General features: G+C 38.3%; 1 protein-coding gene across 1 annotated transcript in view; it reads right to left on the bottom strand.

Moving 5' to 3' along the window:
* LOC149373052 (uncharacterized) overlaps positions 1–10191 on the bottom strand; it is a 45546-nt gene extending 35355 nt beyond the window's left edge. Inside the window, exons 1-7 of the mRNA XM_089597986.1 lie at positions 8842–10191; positions 6438–8733; positions 3592–3729; positions 3373–3483; positions 3154–3264; positions 2935–3054; positions 2754–2834 (exon numbers count right to left, since the gene is read on the bottom strand). Of these exons, the coding sequence (XP_089454112.1) occupies positions 2754–2834; positions 2935–3054; positions 3154–3264; positions 3373–3483; positions 3592–3729; positions 6438–8733; positions 8842–10191 (4207 nt within the window). The remainder of the gene's footprint in view (positions 1–2753; positions 2835–2934; positions 3055–3153; positions 3265–3372; positions 3484–3591; positions 3730–6437; positions 8734–8841) is intronic.
* Positions 10192–13593: the final 3402 nt, after the last annotated feature.

The raw sequence follows: 13593 nt of genomic DNA, 5'->3' as shown, positions 1-13593 counted from the left end.
TGTTGGAAATGTGAAAGTTTTTTTATCCATAAATTCACAAGAAAATAGTGTCTGTTTCTCACACAAACTATTTATTAAAAATATCTTTTTCTATATACATTAGTAATTACAAAAAAGATGACATAAAAAATAAAATATAATTATGAGATCAATTATACTGTACGTAATATATGTGAATCTAATATTAACAAAGCAATCATTAGAATATTAAAAACACAAACTGTTAAACCAAATAATAATAAAATAATGCAGCCTGTCAACTACAACAAGTAATATAATATGTAAGTATTAGCTATAAGTTGAAACAAAATTTAAAACAAACAAATAAAGAGACTTTTGCAAATTGATCAATCACAGCATAGAGAATGTAAATCTTATGCTTAATGTTAATCTTGTGCTTTCCTACTAATCGCAGAGCAGCTGTCTCAGCTCGCACCGTGGCTGTTCCAAACTGTGGGAGAGCTGCTGCTCCACTTATTAGCATGTATTGTCGTTCTATATCGCTCTTACTGTACTGCGACTGCTACTGACCCAAAAGTGGGATCACAGCTCTCCCGTACGGTAGAGTGTCTCGCCGAAACTAGCAGAGCTCCGCTGGCTGTTTGCTTGGTATAGCAGCCATACGTTGCAGAACAGCACCTCTCCTAATTTTCTCTCCGTGCAGTGTTGGTCGTCTATTGACAAATGCCATTACCTTCATTCTTAGAGGTACAGTTTTCTTTAATAATGTCTGCTGAGTAAAGTATCATTTTTTTTTGAGTGTCTCAGTAAGATTTACGGCATTGGGTTACAAGTGCGGGTAATACTGGTGAACAATGATTTTGAAAAAATTGGCTATTTTTGAGAGTACCTAAAAAAACTTTGCTCTGCTTATTTTTTGCAACATTGAAAAAGAATTGATCATTACATGGTGTCTTTTACGAACAAAGCCTACTTAGAAAATATTATAGTTTTAATTATAAAATATTCTAGTTTTGGTGAGCACCTCGCGTATAATAAAAATATTTTATAATGGTGTTCATTAAAAAACAGAAGTAGCTATCTGAAAATCGTTGTAGTATTTACATTATGCGTAAGTAAAGGAAGTCACAGATCGCTAGGACTTGGCTGTCTGAGGCGAAGCCGAAGACGACGAACGGACGATCTAAGGCTCCTTTATTTTCGGCAGTGATGCGTATACGATTTTTCATGATCCAGTGCCTGGTAAGTGAATATTCCCAGTTTGCACAGCGGACGAGAATGTTCAATTTCTGGCCACCGGCATGAAAACAAAATTACTGCAACTATCCTCAAAAATAATGCTTAAGGGAGTTTACTAGCTAAAATGATTAACGTTAAGATGTCTGTTAGACTTTGTTTAAAAAAACATTAAGATGTTAACGAGACAACAACTGACTATGTTAGTTTTGAAAAATCTGGTTGGATCATTCTTCTCTGAAGTGAAAAAATTTTTTGAGCATTGGATACAATTCTCATTTAAACTTCACACCTAGATTTTATAAAATATTCCAATCCCAGTTTTGGGATACTGACAATAATGATATTTAAGTCTTAATTGAGATTCAATATAATTCAGTGAAAATTTTTGAGCTACAAAATAAAAATAAAAATAATAATACTATGTTTAGAAAGCAGCATATTAAATAAGGATAAAGAAAAAGTTTACATTTAGTTTTAACATAAAAAGCATACGAATAGAAGTTACTTAATAAATAACTTAAAAAAAAAAAAAACATCTTTTTTATGCTTTACGTTTTTCTGTAAAATGCTTTACAGACGCTCTTATCGACAAAAATGAAACTAAAAAGAAAAAAAAAACTGACTTATAGTAGCTAGAATTGTTAGTCGATATATTTTAAGACAAATTATGATAATTACAAAACCTTCAGGTTTCAAACAATAGTATATTACGCCACAAGGGACGTAACGGCACTCCCTCCCGGGTGCAAACACCCGGGAGTCGATGCCACACTTTCGTCCCGTGTAGTGTATACGATTTTTTTTCCACCGCTGAAACTTAAACGTTTTTTTTGATTTCAGGGTTGAAAGCGCAACATAACCTCTCCGGTAAAAATCATGTTTACTGCTCATTAGAAAAGTACTTTGTCATCCTCTGTGTAGAAATTGCCTCCTGAGCTGAAGGCGAGGATAGGCTAACACGCCGAGGACGCTGTAGTACATTACTAACCTAGGTAGAAAAAATAAAGAAGGCCTCAGATCTCACGTGTACTGTCACTCAAGGTGGAGCCGAAAGTGATAATCGTGAGATCTGGGCCTGCTTTGTTCCCTCCCGTCGAAAGTATACAATTTTTCATCAATACTTTACAAGAAAGTTGAAATTCCCTCCCACTATTGTCACCTGAGGCGGAGCCGAGGGTGATAAACGTGGGATCTGGGCCTTCTTCGTTTCCTCCTTAGGTCAGTAATGTACTATAGCCACTCTAATGGTTCATATCTTGCTACTGCCCATTGAACAATGTATTTTAATCCATTTAAAATTGTACTAATTGATTTAATATTATATCTAATTGTTAATTATTACTCATTAATCGTACTCAATTAATTAATTATCACTTTGCTTAATTATATTATTGCCTACACCAATTTTTGTCATACATCGCTCACTAAATTATGTATTATATTTAATGTCAGTGGGCTTATACCCGTTGATTTCATAAATAAATGAAGAAATAAATAAATAAATGAACAAAGAAATACAAGTAAAAATCATATTTAGAAACAAAAAAATTTACCATCTTTATCAGTAGCAGAAAAGGTGTCAGTGGGCTCAGTCCCAGTCTCTGAATCTTGTTTCAACTCGATATCTGTAGAAACTAAAGAGAAGTGTCTTCAATTTGCTTGACAACATTTTACAATTCACATAGATATTAGGAGAATTAGGTAAAATAAATATTTAAAAATAAAAATATTTACCATCTTTAACAGACACAGAAGATGACTCATGGAAGACTGCACAGGAAGAATGGCTGGGTTCAAGAACTTCTTCTATGGGCTCAATTTCAGTCTCTGATTCCGCATCAATATCTGTGGAAACTAAAAAAAGGTCTTCAATTCGTTTGACAACTTTTTTACAATTCACAGAGATAGTAAAAAAATTAGGTAAAAATAATATTTAAAAACGAAGATATTCACCGTCCTTATCAGACGCAGAAGAGGTGTCATAGATGACTGCACAGAAAGATTGGCTGGGTTCAAGAACCTCTATCATGGGCTCAAACTCAGTCTCTGATTCCGCATCCATATCTGTAGAAACTAAAGAAAGGTCTTTAATTCGTTTGACAACTTTCTTACAATTCACAGAGACATTAGAAAAATTAGGTAAAAATAATATTCAAAAACGGAAATATTTACCATCTTTAACCGACACAGAAGATGACTCATGGAAGACTGCACAGAAAGAATGGATGGGTTCAAGAACCTCTTTGAAGGGCTTAATCCCAGTCTCTGAATTTGCATCCATATCTGTAGAGACTAACGAAAGGTCTTAAATATGTTTGACATTTTTTTTACAATTTACAGAGATATTAGAAGAATTAGGTAAAAATGATATTTAAAAACGAAGATCTTTACCATCTTTAACCGACACAGAAGATGACTCATGGAAGACTGCACAGGAAGAATGGCTGGGTTCAAGAACTTCTTCTATGGGCTCATTTCCAGTCTCGGAATCTTGTTTCGCATCCACGTCTGTAGAGACTAAAGAAAGGTCTGAAATTGCATTTGACAACTTTTTTTAAAACATGCTAAAGATACCATTAAACGTTGGGACACTGAAAAATATTTAGTTACTTCGATTATTCTATCAGTTGTGGATTTGTGAATTTAAATAAATACTATACTTTTCACAGTGATAGTAAAAGAAATGAGTGTAAAAAGGATGAAATCCACAAAGAAACAGTATTGGTGACCTCGCTAGCAATATTAACAAAGCACACAGCTAATGGGCGTAGGGTAATATTTAAAAATTAAAGTTAAGAAAGCGTAATTTTCTTTTTCTTCTTCTTCTTCTATTTATTTGGCTTATGGGTACCTAATGGACGCCGGTATGCCACTTTTTATATTTGTTTTTGTTTGATATCAATTTTAGAACCGTTTTATTACTGACTTCGACGGCACCGTCTTACACCGAAAAGCCAGGAGCTACCACAGTGATAATGAGACATGTGAAAAAATCCACAGGGGTCTCGTCAGTGGATGGAGCGGGAAATAGAACCCGAGCCTTCACGGTGGAAGGCAAGCGCTCTACTACTGGGCCACTGGGAGCTCCAAAGAAAGCGTAATGAGTTCAAAGCACCTATTAAGAACTCATGTACTTATTAGAACGAATTAAAAAACATGATTCTTGAGTACTATTTAAACAAAGAAAAATCGAGAGTGTATATTTCGCAAATGCTTAAAAGTATGAGATGGGATAATTAAACTGTACCTACAAATTTTACTCTAAGGTGCAATGATTTAAGGAGGTTCCATAGTGTATGACCGTATCCTTATACGGGTTCTATTGAGGGTAGCCTACTTTTTTGGCGCTATATTGACTGCAAAGGGAAATAATGATGTTTTGTCCCGAGAGCCCACCTGGACTCATCAGTAAGGCTGACGACGTGCTCTCTGCCTTAGACATCCGTGGGGGCCTCTGGGATCGGAGGAAATCAGCACGCTTATATAGTAACCGCGCTGATTTCCCGCCACCTGAGTGATATGGATTTTGGTCGCGTAGCCACCTAGTGGGAGCCGCCGAAGCTAGAGGCGTGTAGCGCAAAACGGGTGGACCGCCACACTTTTACTAATTTTCACAATCAATTTTATTATAAAGTATTTGTGCTTAATTTGTATTGAATTCACGTAAAAACAAGCCAAAAAAATTAACGAGTGTGAAACGTACGTAAGAAAAACTAAAATTGTTTGTGGGCTCTTTTCAAGTTTGATACGTTACTGTGCAGTGTGCATACAGTGCGCGTATGCTGGAGCGATGACAGTTTTCTGCTCTGACCAAAAACATTGCAACTCAAACTTCACGGTTCTCTAAATTTCTCACGTTTACCTCGGTATTCTTTGAAACGATAAGAATCGAAGGAAGAAAATCTACAAGCTGTCAGTTTTTTATCAAGGTCCTTTTAGTTTTTTCGACGAGATAGCTCAATTTGTGTCTAGGTTATACCTATTTTGTATTACGCCCATGCTAAATGCGAGTTTTTCAAACAACGATTGCTCAATATTTTCCACGTTTACCTCTCTATTTTTTCGTAGCAATCTGTAGACAAGTACTTTAAAGGTACTCTCTCAAAATTTTAACTGACTTCATTTACTTTCAAAATTAACATGGAGAGGTATGGAACCATCTTAATTAAGTCAGAAAGATGATTATGTTTAAACCATGCACAAAACTGTATGTGTGGCTAATTTGATCTAACTGAAAATTGAGTAAGAAAAATATGTCCATAACATTTATTGAAGAAATATTTATTTAACAAAATACATCAACAATATAAGGTATTCTACTAACACTGCAGAACAGTAGCATTTAATTTTTGACTGCTAAGAATAATCTTAACAACTTGCAAGTAAGTACAAATATAAAATAATATGCATTGAATCTTAAGAAGTGATTTTTATTTTATTTTCAAGAAATTCATGGACAAGAGTCCTCCATATACAATTGTCGCGGTAGGACCGCAGAGAGATGTATCAGGTCAGCCGCCGAAACTTCAGGGGATGGTATGAAGGATAGTGGTAGTGAATTTAGATTCTGTTAGTACACAGCACAATTACAATTTATTCAATTTCAATCACCAAGGCACACAGCTACATAACGCAAGTTCAACGAGGTGCAGTCGCGCACATGCACACACGACCGACCGGCAAAGCATCCGAGCAATATCTGACCCTCGACAGCAGAGAGTCGCGCGCACACCTCTATCTCCTCTTTACACGCTGTATGCTTATACAGTGATGGGCAGCGCCTGCCTTACGCATGCAGACAGGTGCTGTCATCTGTGTAGTAGTATGAATACAAGTAATGGAGAGCAGCAAAATTATACGGCACACATCCACTCATACCTTTTCCTTAACAAACCGCCCGCCTTGAAATACAATTTTCAACAATTAGATACATTGATGTGTTTAATCTAACAAAAGATATCTATAAACTTATCGTGTAGGGTATAATTTATAATCAGTTATAATAAAGGAACATTGTACATACACGTATATAGACAGATTAAAGTGACGTGTTAAACAGTAATTATCAATAAACGGTTCGATTAGCCAATTTAAATCATTTAAGCAATACAATCAATGGAGCGGTTCATAGTAATAAATGTCAGTAACCATTCATTTTTCTTTATTTTTTTTTTTACAGAAACAACAAACATGAAAAGTATAAATTTAAATCACATGGAGTCATAAATCTTAATTACAATCCTTCTCCTCAAGGTCAATCGGTAAAAGTACCAGCTCCGTAATTGGTCGCAAATATTCAGATTTCGCAGTTTTAACTTTCACTGTGCGAACATGACCATCAGAGCCCGGGAAGCATTCTATTACACGTGCAATATTCCACTTTGCAGGAGGACAGTTAGGTTGTTTTAAAAGAACCATGTGACCTATCTTCAGTTCCATTTCAGGTAGCTGCCATTTAGTGCGGTGTTGCAGAGACTGAAGATAATCATGGGACCATTTTGTCCAAAACAGTTCTAAATTTTGTTGCATCCTAGCCCACCGAGTCAAACGATTCGAATTGCTGTCAAGGAGAGAACATTGTTGCACTAAATTAAGTGGCCCACCAGTAAGAAAGTGCCCAGGGGTCAGTGGGTTCAGGTCGTCAACCAAGTCGTTTAAAGGTCCAAGGGGTCGAGAGTTTAAAACTGCTTCGATCTGACATAGAAGCGTAGTGAGCTCCTCATAGGTAGGAGTTTGATCCAACAACACACGCTTTAAATGTGTCTTAACACTTTTGACTCCCGCTTCCCAAATTCCCCCAAAATGAGGTGCTGCGGGGGGGATAAAATGCCATTGAATGTGTTCCTCAGTCACAAATGACTGGAATGGTAGACTTGAAACAGTCTTGATATACTCTTCATGGAGCAAACGATCAGCTCCTTGAAATGTGGTTCCTCGGTCACTGTACAAGTGAGAGGGAGTCCCGCGTCTAGATATAAAACGTCTGAATGATGCAATGAAGGCTGGAGAAGAATAATCTGAGACCAATTCTAAGTGAATTGCTTTAACTGCGAGACACACAAAGACACATATATAACATTGCTGGGATCGAATACCACGACCGCCCGCCATTCGTACTTGAAGGGGTCCAGCATAGTCAATGCCACAAGATGAAAATGCGCGGGAAGATGGAGTTACCCTGGACTTTGGTAGATCGGCCATTAACTGAGATGATAATTTGGCGCGTATTTGTGCACAAGGAAGACACTTAAATATAACAGACTTAATTTGCGGCCTAGGATTAATTAACCAAATCGTTTGCCGGAGAGTACTGAGGGTAGGTTTCATACCGCCATGTAGGCACCGCATGTGAATATAACGAATAATGGATGAGACCAAAGGATGAGCATGTAATATAACAGGGTGCCGTGCCTCGTATGGTAATGCAGAATGATCCAAGCGTCCACCAACACGTAAAACACCAGTGGCCTGGTCAATGAATTGGTTCAGTGACGACAGCTTACTATGGGAGGGAACACTTAAACCCTTTTGCAATGCTTGCAATTCAGTAAAAAACATTTGTCTTTGCAAGAATACATACATCAAAATTTTTGCTTTATCCAATTCCTGCGATGAGAGAGGGCCAAACCAGACAGAGACCTTGGCACCGGTTGCAGAGTTAATGTGGCGAGATTTTGCCTTTAAGTTGTTTTTATATCGTAGTAGATATGCAGTGATTCGGACGACCTTTAACCAAGACGAAAACTTATTAACTACTATGTACAACGGATCATTAGAATCATCAACTGCATGAAGTACTTTGACCTTTATTTCCATGGCATCTTCTGGTGGAGGATCAAAGAACATAGTTGGCCATTGTGATGGAGGTTGATGTAACCAGTTGGGCCCAGCCCACCAGAGAGAACTGGTTGCCAAGTCATTTGGAGTGCATCCTCTAGACGCCAAATCAGCAGGGTTAGATAAAGTAGGTACGTGTCTCCATTGGTGATCGGGGAGCAACTCATGTATGGCTGCTACGCGATTAGAAACAAATAGTTTCCATGTGGAAGCATGCCTTCTCAACCAGGCTAATGTAATGCTGGAGTCAGTCCAACATTGGATAGGAACATGTGAAAATGCCCGTGCCCCACGCAATTCTGTACAAAGTTGGGCTAACAACAATGCCGCCTGAAGTTCCAATCGATGGATTGACACTTGTTTGATAGGAGCGACTTTGGTTTTACTGACTAGAAGAGACACACCCACTATTCCTAATTCATTCATGGTTCTAAGATATACAACTGCGCCATACGCTTTGTTTGATGCATCACAAAATCCATGAAGTTCACTTGACTGATTATTCACATGAAATCCATTCCAACGTGGAATTTGAATTTGTGAAAGCGTATATAGTGATTCAAAATAATCAAACCAATGTCGAGATACTGAATCATTCATTACCTCGTCCCAAGGTATTTCCAGTAACCAGAGCTGTTGCATGAGGATTTTGCCGTTAACAACAACTGGTGAAATCCAACCAAGAGGATCAAACAACTAAGACAAAATCGAGAGGGCTTGTCTTTTAGACAATGTGGAAGGCAGATCTAAGTCAAGAGAGAATGTGAATGTGTCAGTAGAAGGATGCCACCTCAATCCAAGCACCTTGACTCCTCTATTGTCGTGGGAGAGAGAGTTCCATTCTAATCCATATTCAGTCGGGTGAATGTTCGAAACCAAACGTGAATCATTGCTTGCCCACTTATGTAATTCCAGTTTAGCCTTTTCAAGCAACGCAATAACTTGATCTCGAACCTTAAAGGCATCTTCAAGATTATACGCTCCGAAGAGAATATCATCAACAAATGTGTCGTGATTTAAAACTAAAGCAGCAAGTGGGTACTGGAGTCCTTCATCTAAAACTAATTGTTTAAGTACACGTAGAGCGAGATATGGAGCAGACCTTGTCCCGTATGTGACTGTATTTAATTGATAATCTACAGGAGGGCTTTCAGTGGTTGGACGCCACAGTATGCACTGGTAATCGCGGTCAAGAATGTGAATTAAAATTTGTCTATACATCTTGGTGATGTCAGCCACGAGTACCAACGGATACGAGCGCCACTGCATTAAGATGAGGAAGAGTTCAGATTGCAGTTTGGGACCAGTGAGCATACACTCATTGAGCGATGTACCATTAGATGTTTTGCATGATGCATTGAACACTACTCTTAGCCTTGTTGTTGGATTTTGATCACGAATAATGGGATGATGGGGTATATAAATTATCGAAGATTTATTCGACTGACCACTGTCAACGCGAGTCATATGGCCGAGAGACTCATAATCATTCATGAACTCAGAATAAAGCAACTGATGTGCGGGATTAGAACTTAGACGCGTTTCGACTTTCTTGAGTAAACGTTCTGCGATTGATCGCGATTGTCCCACCTGTGGAGCCATATTCAACTTGAATGGCATGCGAACTACATATCGTCCTTCATTGGTTCGCGAATGAGTTTTGAGAAAGTGAATTTCACACTCTTCATCTGCGGGAGAAATGATGGGTTGTTGAGGAAGACTTTCAACTTCCCAAAATCTCTGAAGTAACTGATCAATATCATTTACTGCTATTGAATGATGCACTGGGACAGATAACTCTATAGTGGGATTCACATTAGAGCAGGGACCAAACACAACCCATCCATACACTGTTTGTTGAGCAACCGGTTCGTTGATCCTTCCTTTGCGTATTTGATTAAGTAAAATAGAACCGTATAGATCAGCCCCGATGAGTAATTGAATTTCATCAGTGGCTGAAAGATCATCAGCAAAATTTAAACCTTTAAGGTGATTCCACTTGGTCAATGGACCAGGTGCATGAGCAGAATACGAGGTGATTGTGGGTAGGACTAGGGCTTGAGTTTGACACACAAGCTGGTGAGTCTGATTGAACAATTTAATGTTGATAGCATGAGATGTACTACCAGCTGGGGTGCCACCCAATCCTGTCATTGATGCAGCTATATTGATCAAAGGAGATCCCAATGCAACCGCCACTTTATGAGATAAGAATGACCAAGTTGACCCTTGGATCAAGCAACGCGCGAACTTGAATTTTTCGACCAGTGTGAGACGACACCCAAACCCTGGCGGTGGCTAACAGTACTTTTTGGGATTGAAGTGGCCTTTGAATTGAAATATGAGTTTGGATGGGAATGTCAGCAATCGGATGCGTTTGACCATGGGCAGGTGAATTCTGATTATTTGAATTGTTTTGATAAGGTGTTTCTCTATGAAGCATAGTATGATGCTTCTTTTTGCATTGCCTGCAGCTTCCTGAGCTCTGACAGTCTATGGATTTATGCCCTTTACCTAAACAGCTTAAACACAAATTCAACGAACGCACTTGATCAAAGCGGTCAGTCACAGACATGCTTGCAAACTTTGAACAACCATAGATTTTATGATCGCTGTCACATACTGGACACGACCCAGGTTGAGTTACAATATACGATGTTACTTCCATATGTTTAGATTTATCGTAACGGTTCTGTGACTGATTGCTTACTTGTTTTTGATTTAAATGAACATTTCGTTTTTGAAACTCAGCTTGACCGAGAGACCCTAAAACCCGAATTCGTTCTAGTAAGAATTTATCAAAGGTGTCATATTGAGGTAAGGTAGTAGTAGAAGCAATACTAACCTCCCAGTCACGCTGAGTTTGCGGATCAAGTTTTTCCGTAAGGATATGAATAATAATTGCGCCATAATGTTGAGTAGGACACCCGAGATTCTGTAAAGCCGCGAGGTTACGTTGAACAGTATTTCGTAAATTCAACAAACTGGAAGCCGATTCCTTTTTAATGGGCTCTATTTTTAAAATTTCCGAAAAGTGTGCACTAGTGGCAATTCGCTTATTTTCATACCGAGCTTCGAGTAAAGTCCATGCTGTATTAAAATTCCCGTGAGCAAGTTGTACGTTACGAATTATTTCGCTCGCTTCGCCTTTGACGCAGGCTTTCACATAATGCAATTTTTCGATATCACTTAATGACGCGTTTGATCTCACAAGCGCTGTGAATGAGTCACGAAACGGCACCCATTCTGTGAGTTGACCGGAGAAAGAAGGTATGCTTAACCTGGGTAGATTGACGTTGATTTCCGCGCCGCCCAGCTGATCCGTCACTTGTCGAGTTGGTGGGTTGGCTGCATGAGTCCAGATGGCTACTTGGTCCTTGGCACTGATGTACTCTACCTCGGCATTTTAAAATTGTTTTTCCGTGAAGTAGCTTCCTTGATTTGTGCTGGCTTGAGTGGCATATGAGCAGATGCTCCGATGTAGTTCTTCGCATTGACTCCAACATTGTTCGAGACGATCCGATCGACTTTTCAGAATTGGCAAAATTCGATGCTCAACTTTAAGTGTTTTTACGTAGTCGATTGCACGATATAATGCTTCTATAGCCGTTGCCTGATTAGGGTACAACTGATCAAGTAGTTTGAGAACCTCTGCTTTTTCTTCGTCAGGCATGATGCCGTCTTTTGTTTTGGTTAGCACTGCTGGATTTCGTAGAAACGCTGCCTTTTCCAACACGCGTACTAACACAGACCGATGCACTTAACACAAGAGTTGCAAGACTTAAAATGGCCGTTGTTGATGCGCTACGGTGTTAACGATGGATGCTTGATGCTTGACGATACGCCTCTTGGTATAGGGCGCGCTTACTTTTTTAATTCGTGGCGTAACATTGCTTGTTAATTTTTTCTTGAGTGTACGCCTCTTGGTGCAGGGCGTGCTTGCTTTTTGTGTGACTTAACGTCTTTTCGCTGCGTGATGACTGCACGGCTCTTAGTACAGAGCGCGCGGGCTTTTTCTTTTTCCGTAGATACCACTATCCTGGCAGGATCGCCATTTGTTGCGGTAGGACCGCAGAGAGATGTATCAGGTCAGCCGCCGAAACTTCAGGGGATGGTATGAAGGATAGTGGTAGTGAATTTAGATTCTGTTAGTACACAGCACAATTACAATTTATTCAATTTCAATCACCAAGGCACACAGCTACATAACGCAAGTTCAACGAGGTGCAGTCGTGCACATGCACACACGACCGACCGGCAAAGCATCCGAGCAATATCTGACCCTCGACAGCAGAGAGTCGCGCGCACACCTCTATCTCCTCTTTACACGCTGTATGCTTATACAGTGATGGGCAGCGCCTGCCTTACGCATGCAGACAGGTGCTGTCATCTGTGTAGTAGTATGAATACAAGTAATGGAGAGCAGCAAAATTATACGGCACACATCCACTCATACCTTTTCCTTAACAACAATGTATGTGAATAAGGTAATTGAATTAAATATTGTAAAATAGTTAGTATAAAAGAAAAAACTTACCATCTCTACTGGCTGCTGCAAAGTCGGAGGAATAAGCGATTTTTCTTTTTTTATAACCATGTTTATCAGTGCGTTGTTTAGACAAAATAGCTGATTTATTACTTCGCAATTTTTTTAAACTTTTATATAAAACTTCTTATTGATCAATTCGTTGCGCCTAATTTTTATGTTAGACTTGGAGCTTAAGAGATTTTTAGTTAAAATCGTTTCATTCATTTTTTAGTTGCTTCTTTCAATAGTTGATTCATTTTGAGTGCTTTTGTCCTCTGAAATTAATAGATGTTAAGAAATATTGAAGTCGAGTAATTATAAAATTAAAACTTTTTAATTTCAGTATAAATAATTTAATATTACCTTTTTACGACTTTCTAGTAGGCCTTTTTATTTTGTTTATTGATAAATCATCCTGCTCATTACAACTCAGATCAATATTTGATGTATGCTGGATGTTCTTATTTAGAAGTTGTCTTTTCGATCTGGTGTTTCGCCCACTTGGGGCTACAAGTGTATAAATTTTCTGCCGAGCATTGTTGCATATTTTTTCTAGACTTACAAAATCTTCGCCCTCAAGACAATTTCTCGCTTCTTCGATTGCATCACTTAGAAGATGAAAGATACTGCTGTTGCTTTTGTTTTGTGATTTTTTTTTTTTTTACGATGGAAGCGGACTTTAATACCGAATTGTTATTGTGAGTTGCACTGACATCTTGAGTAGTGTAAGAAAAATCAAAAAACTTAAATTATATCAAACAGTTTTAAAGTCGGTGTACAAAATTATCCATCTAGTATGTGCTATACTTACAAAAAGTTTTTCAAATACTGAATCAGTTTCCATTTCTCATTTACCGACAAGCATTATTATTTACGTGGATTTCCTAAACCTTACATTCACGTACAAAAGAATATAAGTTTACAACAACGTATTTACGTGGATTTGGTACAAACAGACTCAGGAATTGCAAAAACGATCAGCTCTGCTATTAATAGAAAACATGCCTTAACTCTTGGACTCAATTTTC

This window comes from Copidosoma floridanum, unplaced genomic scaffold, assembly GCF_036245765.1.
Source record: "Copidosoma floridanum isolate Cflo_tuat_1 unplaced genomic scaffold, Cflo_Japanese_pri ptg000049l, whole genome shotgun sequence".
Lineage (NCBI taxonomy): Eukaryota > Metazoa > Arthropoda > Insecta > Hymenoptera > Encyrtidae > Copidosoma > Copidosoma floridanum.
This window is presented reverse-complemented; position numbering and strand designations above follow the sequence as displayed.